We start from the raw sequence: 15,888 nt of genomic DNA, 5'->3' as shown, positions 1-15,888 counted from the left end.
CATTTATGTTTTTATCACAGGGAGTTGACTACCATGATCACATAACACTAAACAAGTAGGAATCACATCCAGATTCATTTGGCCTGCATACACATTCTGAAAACTGACAACTAAATGACAATTTAAAGGCGAACTATGGGGTTAAGGCTTTTCCCCATCGTTCTCCTTAGGGTAACGGGAGGACACAAACTAGCGTCCTCCCGTCACCCTAGGCTCAGTAAACCGCGAGCTGTAGCTCGCGGTATACTGAGACGCCGCAGCTGAAGCGGATCCCGACAATTATGTCTGGATCCGCCCAGCTGCGTGACTGACAGCTGGCTCTGCCTATCTAGAGGCACAGCCAGCTGTACCCGCCCCTTACCCCGTCCGTTCCGCCAGCCAGCGCTGGTGGATCGTAGCGGGGAGGGGGGAATCCAGCCCTTCCCCTGTCACGGAAGAGAGCCGTGACAGGATCGAGAGGTGAGCGAACGCTGGTATGTGTTCGCTCACCTCCCGATCTACGGAGCCGACCTGTGACAGTCTCATTGTCACAGGTCGGCTAGAACTATGAGGCGAGTGAAAAGCACTCACCTCATAGTTCTCCTTTAAAGGTTCCTATAGGACATATGGCCATAAGTAGCATGATAGTCACACAAGAATTCTCTACAGCAACCACTGGATATATATCAATGACAAGAGTAATAAACATAATCCATTTCATTATCATTAAAGTGACACTACACTCGGGAGTTAAATCTTAAAAATGCATTCAAGTACTTTAACTAATAAAAAATGTATCTTATTTGTGTATCACTCCGCTGTAGATCCTCAAATCATCTCTGAATTGGTGTCGACACTGTCCTTCCCTGTGGAGGGTGGCTACTTTTCTCCATTTTTGTTAATAGTAAAGTGACACAAAACTCAGGAGTTAAAGCTTAAAAATGCATTCAAGTGCCTTAACTATTAACTTAAATGTATCTTATTTGTAGCTACTTTTGTTTCCCATTGTCCTTGTGTGTGTTGTAGCCACTGCTCCTAGCTCACTCCTGTGATGGACTACAATCTCAATACAAATTATTAACCTAAACATAAGATTGTAGTCCATCATGGGAGTGAGCTTGGAGCGTGGCTACTTTACAACACAGGGTCCATGGGGAACAAAAGTAGCCACCCTCCAGAAGGAAGGACAGTGTCAGCACTAATTCAGAGATGATTTGAGGATCTACAGCTGAGTGATACACATATAACGTACATTTTTTGTTCATAGTTAAGGTACTTGAATGCAATTTTAAAATTCCTGAGTTTAGTGTCACTTTAACTGTTAACAAAAATGTATCTTATTAATGTATCACTCAGTTGTAGATCCTCAAGTTATCTCTGAATTTAATGTCACTTTAAGGTACTTGAATTCATTTTTTGAGATTTAACTCCTGAGTTTAGTGTTTAAACTGACTAGAGAAAAATGTTAAGGTCAAGAGCGTGAATGTAGTGGGTCAAAAATTAAATATGGTTTGATAAGGAAAGTGAAGATAAGACAGATAAGACAGATAAATGAAAGCTAAAAGATGAAAAAAAGGCAGAAAAAGGAAAATTCCAACAGATAATGAAAAATCAAAGCAAAAAAAAAATCAAGATTACATCCATAATTCATGTTTTTTTTTCTATTTATAGCTGTCCTTTTTTTCTACTGATTAGATATAAGAGTTTATTTACTTGCTCTTTCTTTTAAAATTGGCTCCATTCTCTATGTGCAATCGATAGACAATCTTCATCTTCAGGCAGCTAACCAAGGATAGCGAGATAACATTTGTATCTGCTGTTTACTGAAGCTGCAAGGCCATATCCACAGGCAGTTTTGCTGTGTGCCGCTAGGTGGGGCTCATTAAAAGCACATCCAACATACCAGTTGGATGGAGTAAAACAAAACCCAACATTTGTCCCCTATGAACATACAATACTGTACTAATGGGGATCAAATGACTATGATAATTTATGAAAAGGTGAAAATGTGATACTTGGTCTTTATTTGAAAACATCCATGATAAAATTAGTATGAAATAACACAGAAGTACTTCAAGAGTTTCTATGCACAAATTATGCAATTCCGATAAACTGGTTTATGTCTTTTTTAATCACTGAGAAACATGTAAAGGTTTCAGGCAATTTTCAGAAAAGACTATGCATTTAACATATTTCTGTTCATGCATGTATACTTTAAAATACATTAAAGATACTTATGCTTCAATCAACAGGCACAGTAGCAACCCAATTATTTCCTAACTGTGAATATAAATGACATACTGACTTCTGTTTGATAACATGGGGTACAATAAATGATATACAGTAAGCTTCATCAACCACTCACATGCCTGTTTCCATTAGATTACAGCTGCTGAAGTCTTTCTGGTTGTTACTGGATACAGTAAATGATCACTCTTTGCTCTAAGTCCTTTTGTTTAAGTGTATCTATTACAAGGTATTATATATAACTTAATAGTGAATGCTAATTCATCCTGAGGCAGAAAACAAACCAAGAGCATATAAATGTTAAATATGAAATGATATCTGACTTTTTTTTTTTTTTTTTACTGTGTGCTTATTAGCCTGGTCAAATGATATGCAGTTTGTGAACAATTAGAAGCATTTTTTCAGCATACCCTAACTACACTTAAAATATTCTTGCTGAGAGGAAAGCCATTAATTTATTTGCATTTAATTACTAACTACTGTACACAGCATACTCTCATGCTTTACCACTACATATGTTCTGTTATCAGGGTCGCATTGAGGGCAGCTCATGCCCTAAGCAGTGCCCAAACAATGGTGCCCCCCTGGGCCCTCTGCTTAACCCTTTCACTGCGAAGCCCTCTGGAACGCTTTTAACTTCAGCTGGCCACACCATTTTTGCAATTTTTCCCATTGTTTTGATTATCTATTGCTGCGCTGCTAGTGTTTGTAAAAGACCACCCAAACCATATATTTTCTGAAAGCACAGGCCCGGTAAAATAAAGAGATGGTGCTAATAATTTTGTAGGCCCTGCTATAATAGCGCAAATGTTTATCAAATCAATATTAAACCGATAAAAATGAACAATTACATTGATAAAAGCACACTAAAATCAGTATCAGTGCACAATTTTTCCCCCCCCGACTTAATCTAAAATATAAAAATGTGTTAATAAATAATAAATATTTGTAAATGTTAAATTATGCTTTTTTGCAAACCGGTCAAAAAATGAACTAATGCAATACTGTAAATAAGCGACTTATGTTAGAAATTGTTTGTGCACTGTGTTGGTGTGTGTGTTGTGATAAAATGATACATGCGTACATTTAATCGCAACACATCGTATCAACGCACGGCAATGCATCACAACATTTTGCCATGCGCTGCCACACAGTTAAACTAATGTTATTTTAGAAATAGGGGGCTTTGGGGAAATATCAGGGTTCTAAACAGATCCCAGACATTTCCTTTTTGAAATCGAAATTGAGGACACCGAGTCCTCAATTTCTTTTTCTGCAGCCTCAGCCCTCAATTAATGGAAAGTACTCAGTATAGAGGCTTCCCATTCATTCACAAACTGGAGCTAGTAAAACATTTACTATCATCCAGTTATGAATATAAACTTCTTTACTGAGCTGCTTCTACCCATTGAAAACCTCATGAATGAACAGGAAGTGATGTAAAGCACTTCCTGTTCACTCATAACTGGGGACACATAGTACTATGTGTCCCCAGTTGTTTACAAACACTGGAGAGATCAGCTGATCACTCCAGTGCTTGCTCTGCACACAGATGATCAGTAAATATCACAGATATACTGATCCTTCCACTCTCCATCCTGAATTGCTCAGCCATGAACGATTACAGAGCCTCCGGCGATCCTGGCTCTGCTCTCCTCAGTGCTCAGCCATCCTGACATGCAGCGCTCCCTGCTACATCCCACTGCGGTGCCAGCGCAGGAGGGGGCGCCTGGAATTTTTGTTAATAGCTCTCATCAGCGGCTTTTTAGCCACTGATGACAGCTATTATTTTACAGGGGGCCATCAGTGGAACTGTTCTGGTATACTTTCATGGTCACTAAAGTGACCATGAGCTTATAGCAGAACAGTAAAAGCCACCGACTCAAGGATTACTGAGTAGGCCAGATGCAAGAGGTTGTGTTCCGCTGTAGGCCTTACGTCAGTGGCAGCAAAAGAATTAAAGGGTATCTAAGGTCAAAAACTAAATATGTATCTCTATTTCATTTTCATAAGTTCCATCCTGCTCCTAATTACCATATCGATCTAGAAGTTTGGAAAAACAGGAAGTTGTTGAAAGTGATGGGCAAACAGAAGGCAGCACTCACTTCATATAAAGGGATTCTTTTCAAGTAAGCTTTGATTGCATTTTTAAAACAAATATAATAATATGTATTCCTATTACATTGCTGATGTTATAACAGGATAGTATATGCTAGGACTTTAAAACTCCTTTACCTGACAACACATTAAAACTCAATAAGTGATGAAGATGAAAATAAAGTTTGAAAATCTATAAAACCCTTTCAGTTTTCTTCCTAGCCAGCCCCAGGCCAAACCCCACAACTACATTAAATAAAAACGTTTTAATTTTATTTATTTAAAATTTGGCATGGATCAAAATCAAGCAATTGGCTGGGGGCTTTTATTCAGAAATAATGAGGGAAATCATTTTGGGGGGTTAGTCCCACTACAAGGGTTAATTTTTTCAAAATCCGGGAGTTCTTTAGTTTTATGTTGCCAAGCTTACCCAAATTTATGTACCTGTAACCAGAAGCGTCACAATGCCGGGTGTCACCTGGTGCGGCCACCGCGTATTACCCAGTGGCACGTCCTTATGCACGCGCGTCATGACCTCACGCGCACTTAAAGGAGAAGTACGAGGTGAGTGATTTTCACTCAACCTCAAAGTTCGAGTTGACGTGTGACAATGAAACTGTCACATGTCGGCTTTATAGATCGGCAGGTGAGCTAACTCATACCGCCGCTCGCTCACATTCTGATCATCTCCCTGCAGAGAGCGGTGACCATCAGTCACCACTCCCCGCAGGGATTCCCCCTTCCTCCCCGATCCTCCAATGCTGACTGGAGAACGGATGGGGAAGGGGACGGGCACAGCTGGCTCTGTCTCTAGTTAGTCAGAGCCAGCTGTCACTCATGCAGCTGGGTGGATCTCAACAGAATTGTCGGGTTCCGTGCCAGCTGCGGCGCTCTCAGTATATAGCGAACTGTAGCTCCTTATATACTGAGCTTTGGGTCACAGAAGGATGCTAGTATGTGTCCTCCCGTGACCCTTAACAAAACTATGGGATAAAAAGGTTACCTTATAGTTCTCTTTTAACTGCCGGCAACCATCTTGGTGATGGAAGCCAGCAAAGAGTGGAGGGACATTCATCTTGTGGGATAAGGTATGCCACCAGGTCTCTCTCATGCAGCTGTCGGGCTCTCGGTCCATGACCAAATGCATGACTTTTCAGAGGGGTTGACACCCAACTGACTGCCAGTCATTTTGGTGTCACCCCCTCTGATGGTGTCCCCCAGTGAAGGCCGCACCCCCCTTGTGATGCCACTGCCTGTAAAAATGCCGCATTTCTGCAATTAACAAGCACTTAATGCTTGTGGAATTCTCAGGTATTAGTGGTCTCAGAGATAATTTATAGTCTGATTACAATGTTTCCAAAACAATTGCTGGCTGAGTAAAGTAGGGAAGATGCGCCTCCATTTCCTGCCCTTCTTAGTCTTGATGACATACAAGGATGTAAACAGAAATCCCACCAACAGGATGCAGAAAGCGATCAATTGTTCATCAGAATAAAAAAATAGTATAAGGCATGGCCTTCCACAGGATGCATAGGACATATTGACCCTCAAAAATGTAACTGGATGCCTGCTACTGCACTAAACAATCATGGTCAATTTATAACAGTCAATATTCTGTCAATGCCTACAATTGTTTAGCATATCCAGACACTGGTAGGAGGTAAACTATACATAGAAGGATGGTTGCATAGTCTCAAGAGTCATAGAAATGAAAATGCATAGAACAAATGTAAAAGACTGTGAAAGGGAGCTATTGTTGTCTTTCTACTGGTCTACAATAAAAAGAAGAAAATACTCTTGTTGCCCACAACTACTGTACATTAACACAAACACAGCAGACATACATATGAATCATAAAAAGCTTTTTTCTGTATATTAATGTTCCCTAACATTTTGCTACAAGTGTTAGTTCCCTTGAAAACTAACAATGACATTTGTAACAGGGCTCTGTGGAACATCTCTCTGTACGTCTTAACATTTCAAGTGGAACATCACTTAATTATATAAGAGCAGATCCACACACACGGTGTAAAGATGTTCAAATGATTCTGCAATCAAATGTTCTTTCACTTTGTAACAAGAAAGCAAAAACGCATTAGTAATATAGAAAAGAACGACAGGTAAAAATAAAACAGCACGACTTCTTTCAATATTGCTGTGGAAACATTTTATGAACTTGAGTCGAATGTGCAAAGAAGTCATTTTGTGTATGTGGTCTGTAGAATTTGTAATCAGCTTTGTGAACCCTTACGGACGTACAGCTTTCTTTAAGAATGTCTCCTAAATTATGTGATCTGGCATGCTATGAATTCATAATAGACAGCCTATTGCAACAACTAACACCTCATTATGCAGAAATAAAATTCAGATGTTAACCAGTCGCTATTGGAAGCCCCTCAATTGAACAACATCCTTAACAAATAACTGTTTATAGCTGTTGTCTTTTGTCCCATTCCTGTTTAGAAAGCTGTTTCAATGTACCCATTTTTTTTGGAATGTCTTCTATAGGCTGCTTCTGATCACAATAAAGCATTTAAATGGGGCTGAGGTCAAGACTTGGTCATTTCAGAACACACAATTTCCTTTTGTTTGAGCCACTCTAGTGTTGATTTACTTTATTGTCTAGAATTATTGTAATTTTGGATGACCCAGCTTCTTTTGCTTTAGGTTACAGACAGATAAACTGACATACGGCCAATAGCACCCTTGCACAATTTGTAAATTGATAGCACGTCATCATAGCTGCACTGACATCATAAAGGAGCAAAAGCAGTTAAAACCATTAAACACCATTATATTTTCATTCTGCTTTATCCATGGGACAAAGTTGGTATGCATTTGTTTTTTTTTCAATGTTAATGATGTGTATTTAGCAAAAAGTACGACTTTTGTTTTATCAGTCCACAAGACATTGACCCTGCCATTAAACACTCAAGGTTCTTCAGCAACTTTTTTTTTGAAGGGACTATTATTTTACCACCTCAAAAACACTATGAGGGGAACTTATCAAGACTGGAGCAGACAAAATCTGGAGCAGTTGCCCAGGGCAACTAAACAGCTTCTCTATTCAGTTTGTTCAGTTAAGATTTGCTCCAGATTATGTCTCCTCCAGTTTTGATAAATCCCCCCTTTTATTTTAGTATTTTCTGTACGATATACTTCTGAACACCCACAACTTAAGACCTCTCCTTACGTTGAAAATCAATTTTAAATGAGCAATATTGCATTTCAACTAAATTCTGTGTTATGTGTTGCAGGAAAAGTCACACTCATTCCTGAATTAACATGAAAATCTAACTCTTTGATTGGAATGCCTTGCTATAATGCCTTGCCATTCGCCCATTGTAAAAATACAGGCGGACGGCGGATGCTTCCTGACGGGTGGATGTACATTTACGTGATTTTTTTTCTGCTAGCGGGAGTGTGAGAGCAGAATTCTGCTGGGAAGGTAAACAGCCATTACATGCTGTTGCATACCAGCGTTCGGCCGATCGCTTGTATGACCCTGCACAGTGCGCCCCCCCCTTTTACCGCTCCCCCCCGCTGCTGCTGCCGGTTATCCCAGGCACCACTGTGCCCCCTGTGGTGCCTGGGACTGAGAACACCGGTACAGCGGATACTAGTAGAGAGAAGAAGAGATCAGCATTTCCCCCAGTGCTGAACTCTCCTCCTTCTCTCTCTAAAGGCGGAAGTGATGTGTACTACATCACTTCCGCCTTTAGCTGTCATTTCTCTGGCTGCTTGCCAAAGAAGCAGCAAATATCTGCTTCATCAGCTTCTTTGGGGGTCCCAAGGTGACATTAGGGGTCTTGGGGACCGCTGATGTCTCCATAAACAGGGCCTGTCATTGTATATTGGTTATCACATAGGGGGATTTTTATTCCCCTATGCGATAGCAATCAAGTTAAGTGTAAAAATAAAAAAGTTAAAAAAAATGTAAGTCTCATATAAAAATTTTGAAGCTTGACATGTTTAGTGTCTATTTACCCAAAGTGACGGGGGTCTTTTATATTTTACCAAAAAATTGGGTAATAATAAATGTTTTATAACATAACGTAGGGAAAACAGGTTTTTGATTTCCAAATTTTTGGTTCTTTTTTCATTATATAGTAAAAAATAAAAACTCTAGTGGTGATTAAATACAACCAAAAGAAAGCTCTATGTGTCCCCAAAAAATTCATTTCAGTACTGGCCTGGACTGGAAGGGGGTTTAACCCTTTCGCTGCCAAGGACGTACGTCGTACGGAGCTACAAAAGTGCTTCCAGCTGGCCAGCTCAGTACGTCGTACGGACCTGGCATTTACAGTTCTACTATAAGCTGATGGTCGCTTTAGCGACCATCAGCTTATAGTAGAACTGTTCAGCAGACTGTCCCCTTTAAATTAATAGCTCCGCCAGGTTCTCAGTGTGCCAGCTCCGCCAGCTTTAAATTAATAGCTCCGCCAGGTTCTCAGTGTTCAGCTGATTTGAAAAATGTTCCGGAGGGCTTGGCAGCGAAAGGGTTAACACCCCGGTCAGCAAATGGTTAATAACTTGCTTGTCCAAATGTCATAACCCTAAGGCTGGTGCCACACCCATTCGCTTGCAGGTTGTAACCCCAATGGCACCCAACCCACATATACAGTAGAGCCAAATCCGCCTGCGCTATAGTGCACCAAAATGCACAGATGTTAGTGGCCTGTCCATTGTGTTGCCAACAAAAAGTGCAGGAATGTTTTCTGTGTGAGTTGAAGTGCAACACACACATAAAAAGCATGTGTTAAAAAGCGTGTTATTGCACGCAAAGGTATAAAGAGGCTCTAAACCATATGTTCAATAAAGATATGATTAGGTGAAAAATTAGCTATGTGTAATAACACTGCCTTTATTATTATGATTAGGTCTCTATATAAGAGCCATTCATGCAGATATCTTGAAAATTCACAAACAAGAGTTTATAACTCTTTTTGATGGTTAAAAAATATCACAGCCAGTGTGAAATGAATTGGGATGCAGCATACAAGAGGGTGAGAATATAATTTCATTTAAAAAATATATCTTTATAAGTTGGTTAAGCAGTGTGTCTATAACCTGTATATGACATTGTGAAATGACAATAATTCTAGACATTTTAGAATACACTATAAGGATGAATGCAGTTATAGAAGTACAGTGTTGTCAAAAAGCAATTTACCTTTATTCCAGGAAGCCCAGGTAGCCCAGGAAGCCCTGGTTCACCCTAAAGAAAAATCATATTACAGAAAAAGATGTTCTTGTGGTGAGAAAAGGGCAGACATAATGGAACAGTAACAGCAGATTTTATACCCTCACAAAGGCACAACTGTGGCAATAAAGTGTTTTTATTGGTCACCGGCAGATGGTAAAAGACTGTCTGCTTGAGAAGAAGAGCAAAGAGCAGGGTTGGCTACAATGAATAACTTTCATGATTCTTAAAAAATATCTATGTATACCAAAAGATACAGCAAACTGCTTTGTGGTAAATCTCCTACCTGGACAGAGTTTCTATTGACCTATGTTCAATGTCTGCTTACAATGACACAATGTAATTATGACAAGATAATACATTAAACATTTCATAACCTCTTATATAAAAAGAAGTTCACAATAGCTACCTGCAACCAGGGAAGAACTAATAGTTTACTGACCCATAGAAGAACACAATCTTCTTCCCAGTGCCAAAGTACAACACAATCCTCCCTAAAGCTGGAAAAGGCAGTACTTCTAGTTATAACAACGTGACTACCTGCTTCTCATTTATGCATTTCTGAAATGTGTATAGATAACATACTTCAACTATGTGCAGATCAGAAGCAGAAAGCACTGATTGTATACTCCGTGCTGTCTTTCCTCTTCATTTGTTCCTCCCAATCCCCATGTTGAGCTGCAAAAAATTATGCTACCGAGCTTTAGAAAAAAGGTTCAGAGCAGTTCTGACCTTCTCACTCCCTATTCCCTCTTTCCTACTTAATTTTCCACCGATGGGCTGACCACTCTACCTTACCCTTCCAGTGAGTTGTTGCTTGAATATGCCTTTTCCCTCCCTCTTGTAGATTTTGTCATATTTTATAACCACCCAAGACTCTAACTAATTTTTTTCATCACATTCTACCCATTAGACCTCCCCCTCAGTTGCACTATGCTGTTACAGCTTTTGGACATGAAGTCCTCTGTGTTCCTTAAAATCTATATGCATTTTCTTATTACCTGTATAATGTTGGCCTATATTTTGTCTTTCAAATCTGTGTGTCAGCTCACTGATTTGTTATACTGTTTAATCTGTTTCTATTTCTTATAAAATGGCTTAATGATATGACCCTATGGGGCCACCCTGTACCTTCTTTGCAAAAGTACAATATAATTATGTAAAAGAAAGGTTCAGAATAGTTAGGTTGCTGCATTTTAGAATTTGACGTATTTATAAAAGCTTGATCTGTCATTGGATTTAGTTTTTCCATGCATTAGTTTGTCACCTTTTAGGTTGCACATTTTCTCAACCACTCTTGCTGTATTTATAATGTGCAGGAATCGGAATTTTAGAAAACAAATTGCAGTATTAAAATGACACAAAAAAAATGCATTCGAGTATCTTATTTATTAACAAAAATGTAGCTTATTTGTGTATCACTCAGCTTTAGATCCTCAAATCATCTCTGAATTCATGCTGACACTGTCCTTCCTTCTGGAGGGTGGCTACTTTTCTTACCCATGATCCCTGTGTGTGCTTTAAAGTACCCACCACTTTAAGCTCACTCCCATGATAGACTATAACTTTAAGCTAACTAAACATGAGATTGTAGTCCATCACAGGAGTGAGCTTGGAGTGGTGGCTACTTTACAACACACACAGGGACCATGAGGAACAAAAGGAGCCGCCATCCAGACAGAAGGACATTGTCAGCACCAATTCAGAGATGATTTGAGGATCTACAGCTGAATGATACATAAATAAGATACATTTTGTTAATAGTTAAGGTACTTGAATGCAATTTTAAAATTGACCTAGAGTTTAGTGTCACTTTAATGCGTCTTTATAACACCACTGCCTGTAAGTATCTAATGTAGTAAGATACTAATCTAATAAAGTAAACTATGATTAGTTTTGTCCAGGTTTGCCTGTTTTGTCTTTTGGTTTGGCTCTAGTTTGTCAGTGTTGCACAGACTTTGATAAACCACTAATCCTTCTCTATTCAAAGGCACTTTGTTGTTTTTATATTTTGCCCGCTTATTGCTAGCTTTATAAATGCATGAAAAAACAGTGAATAACAGTCTTTTAGAATTCTTGTGAGGCGAGAGGTTGCAAACCTGAACGAATGTGTATTTTTTTTTTTTACATGTCCCTTAGTTTGTGCCTGATTCTAAACCGCTAACTTGTGTAGAATTCAAGCTCTGAGATGCAATCATGGCTAAGAAAGACAGTAACTGCTAGAAAGACAGTAACTGCTAACATCTTATGACAATTATACTAGGCAGATTGTAGGATTATTTTCATCAATGGTGAGAGGAATCACAACTAGTATGTGGACTGGGTTCTTTACATCATAAATATAACTCCTGTATTGTTTTATTTCTCAGATAGGTGTGCATAGCAGATTATAGTGCACGGTCTGCCCTCCTTATCATTACTGTATTATCAAGATTAAGCATTTATTAATATTATGTATATTCAAAAATTTCACTATAGAAATGTGTATATGTTATGTCTAAAGAAACACTTATCTTTGTCCCAGTATGAATAAGAACAAGTTTTTTTCCCTATATTCTTGAGTTATAAACCTTTGCCATTTCATTTTCAAGACAAAAGCCTCCGGTGTCATACTTTTCTCTTTCTGTATTCTGAGATACAAAATACTTTAATTATAGAAAATGATCTAAAGTGTGATTGCTGCCTTCAAAAAATGTAGCAAACATAATTTTCACCTTCAAACTATTGGAAAGTAATTTGTTTACCTGGGAACTATACAGTTCTAAACAAATGCCTTTTTTCACAAGCTAAACCTTTATCTTGAAACATTCACGCCTTTTTTTTTTTTGTATTCCTACTGTAATGAACATGACAAAGAAACTCTGAAAACAAATCATATAAAAATGATGAAAGAGCTATCAGCTTATTTTATATCTGTAAATATGTAATTTATTCTTAGGTGTATATTGGATGGGAAGACGTTTTCTATTCTACACCTAAAACTTACAGTGAGATAAATGTTAAAATTGATATGCAAAATAATGTTTTAAAGTCTATTGGATAAATCACATTATCATCTACTTTCCTTTGAACAGCAGAAGAGATTTGAACTTTATCACCTGAGACCATTCAAAATGCTCTTTTTGTATCCAATCTGGAGGCTTTAGTATGCCAACCTAAATACAATGTAACACAAAAGAACAGGGGAAGCTGCTATGCATTATGGGAGCCAAGCTACGTGATAGGAGAGGAAGTAACCACAGAGTGGAACAAAAATTAAATTCCTACACATGTAGATATGTAGTAGGGATGCACCGATACCACTTTTTCCAATATTTCCGATACCGATATTTATATTTCGGTGCTCGCCGATACTGAGTACCGATACCGGTAGTTCCGCTAGCATGGAGCCGGCTTCCTGGGCAATCAGGCATGCCATTACCCGCCACCGGGCTTCTTGATTACCTGGGAAGCCAGCTCCATGCTGTTTGGCCAGGAAGCTGGTTTCCCAGCCAATTGGCATTGAGCCAGCTGTCTGGCTGAAAAGCCGGCTTCATGACCAATCAACATTGAGCCGGCCAATCAGCATCGAGCCGGTTTCCTGGCCAATCAGGAAGCCGACAGGTGGGTCATTACCCGCTGCCTGGCTTCCTGATTGGCTGGAAAACCACCTCCATGCTGTTTGGCTGGATCGATAAAAAACGGCTGGATTTCCGTTAGTTGAACGGAAGTTCCGGTATCGAGGAAGGTATCGTTGCTCGTCCAAATACTCGGTATCAGCACCGATACTAGTATCGGTGCATACCTAATATGTAGGCTAAAATGTATAAAGGGTTCTGTAATTTGGCCAGTTTAGATTCAACTAATGGGCAGGGGTTGCTTTGCCCATGCAGAGGAAATCAACAGGCTGGATTTAATGTCCCCCACCCAAGTAACATAGTCTAACTTCATTTGCCCCCCCTGTAATTGCATTTAGCTAGAGGAAAGTAATTTTTGGATTTGCAGTTGGAGCTTACACAAAGTTGCTTGTCTCTCATCCGCAAGTGGCAACAATGGAAAAAAACATGAAGCACAATTGTTATCACAGAGTGTTTTATATGTTCTTTTGTACTCAGAGGTACCAGGTATTTCTTCACTCCCGATGGATGGATGAATTAAGCAGTAGGAGAGCAAAGGAAAGGCAAATATAAGCTGCTTGGGGACCATGCTTTCAAACCACTCTGTTGCTTGTCCCTACATGACAAAGCATAGGTTTGCTTTAAGCAGCAACCACCAACTAAACCACTCCATCAATATAGTGGCAGTATAGTTATATTTACTGCTGCCCCTCTCTCCTTTTCCTGCAGTTAAAATAAGAGGCATTACTTTCAATTTCAGGACTGTTAGCAAGAGTGAAACGCTAATCCCTCTCAATGCCTCTACTAGTAACTTTTATGTAACGTACGAAAATGCATTTGTTGTCATAGGAGTGTCTTACATATCCCCAACTGAACTGTAGCAAACTGTAATATTTTGTACTTCTGATCTTTCAACTGAAAATGTAGTTTATGAACTATGAACTTTGTTGTGCTACTTAAACAGCAATTATTCAGGCCATCTACATTAAATCAACAGGGAACCTGTTGTGTTGGGATGATATCCCATTTGTCCACAACCAATGCAGCAAATCTGACAAAGTCTCTGTGTTCCAGCCTGCATTTAAGGTCAGATATTGGAGTTGCAGGATCTATGGGTCACTTATAGGAGATTCACAAGGAAACTGAAGATGCCCTTAATGATTTGGGCCCTTAATGACACAACATGAAGGGTTCCCTGCCTCAAGTAGCAAAATTTGAACCCACACGTTCCCGGGTGGAGTCTTTTATGGTTGTAGCATTAGGCCAGTGGTGGAATCTGTAAAGGAAGCATTAAAATAGAGCACCTCTCACAAAAGGCAAATTTCTAGTTTTCCTGGAATCCTACTTTGAAGTAGGTCCTAGTCTTTCATCTATATTATATTTTAACAATAGTTACAAATGCAATTTGAAATTAAAGTTAATTAGTTTTGTTTTTAAAAAAAATGCAAAAATTATAAAATAGGATTCCTTTGAAAGAATGAACCAAAAATGCTATTTTCCATAATAATTCCATCTTAAGAATAGCACCATAACTGTGACCAAGATATTAAATTGTGGAGTTATACATGACTGAGCTAATTGGGGTAACTTGCAAGTATTTTCTCATATCATTACCTTCCATACACCAAATTAAAACAATGAACCTGGAATATGTGTGCTTGCTGAATGTCTGTTCTGTTCTGAATGTGTGCAGAGCTGTCAAGTTCTTCAACTAATGTCCTCCACCTGCTGCTCCCTTTAGCATGAAACTCCTTTAAAAGGAACCCACTGAGATGGAAATATAGGAGCTGCTGTTGCTCACTTGTTTTTGTGCAGACTGCAGGGCTGTTTTGTATGTAGCGGTTTGCCTAAAGTTCCACTTTAACTTCTAGTGGGCTCTCCACATAAATATATGAAACACACAGCAGTTTTAGGGGTAATACGAGATCCCCTTAACAGGGTCTTAAACTGTAGTAAGGAGTTTCTTCTAATGTTGCATGAAGCTATATATGCTACATAATTCACAGTGGTAGTGTGGCTCCCTTGCTTTTGTTCTTTTTCCATACTGTTTGATAATAAATAATTCATGTTACTGCTGAACTTCTTCAATGATGAGAGTGAAGCACAACTCAAAAGTTTTGTTGCCACAAGAAGGATTTTGGTGTTATTTTCTGTGGTTAGACATGCAGTATTAATACCCAAACAAAGCAGGTGTAGCAATCACAGGTTAGAGCATTTAAAAGCAGCTAAAAGCTGAGCAAATCATCAATAGTTTGCAAACCTATGAAAGAAAAACACATAACTGGAAAACCTAAAAGAGTATCAGCAAAATAATATTAAATGATTTGAAAATTTAAAAAAAACAATGCTTCTTAGCAAGGTATGGAATCTATTAATTTGAAAGTTATCTTATAAATTGGAAAGTTATGATGCAAATATCAAATCTGTCAATATCCGCACTGCCCTTGTCATTAGCATTCTTATTAAATACATCTTGTAATATAATGTATAACAATAATTATTTCTAAATAGGTTGACTTAGTTCCCTGATAGAGCATAGATAAAGATTTGATCTCTATGCAAATATAAGGGGGGCATTCGTTTAAAAAGGGGTCTTAAGCTAGGTACCACTTTAACTACAAACAGTAACTTTTTCATTTTCTTCTGTAGGTTTTCCATAACATTCGGCGTACAATTTTTATAAAAACTCTCATACAAGACAAGCTTCAAAATATCACACTGACACATTCTATTATGTTAAACTTTGACAAGTTGATATGCTTCCTG

The 15,888-nt window shown here is 38.7% G+C and overlaps 1 protein-coding gene across 1 annotated transcript in view; it reads right to left on the bottom strand.

The window, feature by feature from the left end:
* The window catches only part of COL25A1 (collagen type XXV alpha 1 chain), a 429,660-nt gene that overhangs the window by 71,029 nt on the left and 342,743 nt on the right, over nt 1–15,888 (bottom strand). Inside the window, exon 18 of the mRNA XM_018569899.1 lies at nt 9,497–9,541. Coding sequence (XP_018425401.1) covers nt 9,497–9,541 — 45 coding nt within the window. The remainder of the gene's footprint in view (nt 1–9,496; nt 9,542–15,888) is intronic.

This window comes from Nanorana parkeri, unplaced genomic scaffold (assembly GCF_000935625.1).
Source record: "Nanorana parkeri isolate BGI_ZX_2015 unplaced genomic scaffold, ASM93562v1 scaffold36, whole genome shotgun sequence".
NCBI classification, from domain to species: Eukaryota; Metazoa; Chordata; class Amphibia; order Anura; family Dicroglossidae; genus Nanorana; species Nanorana parkeri.
Note: the sequence above shows the minus strand (reverse complement) of the source record. Positions and strands in the feature narration are given on the sequence as shown.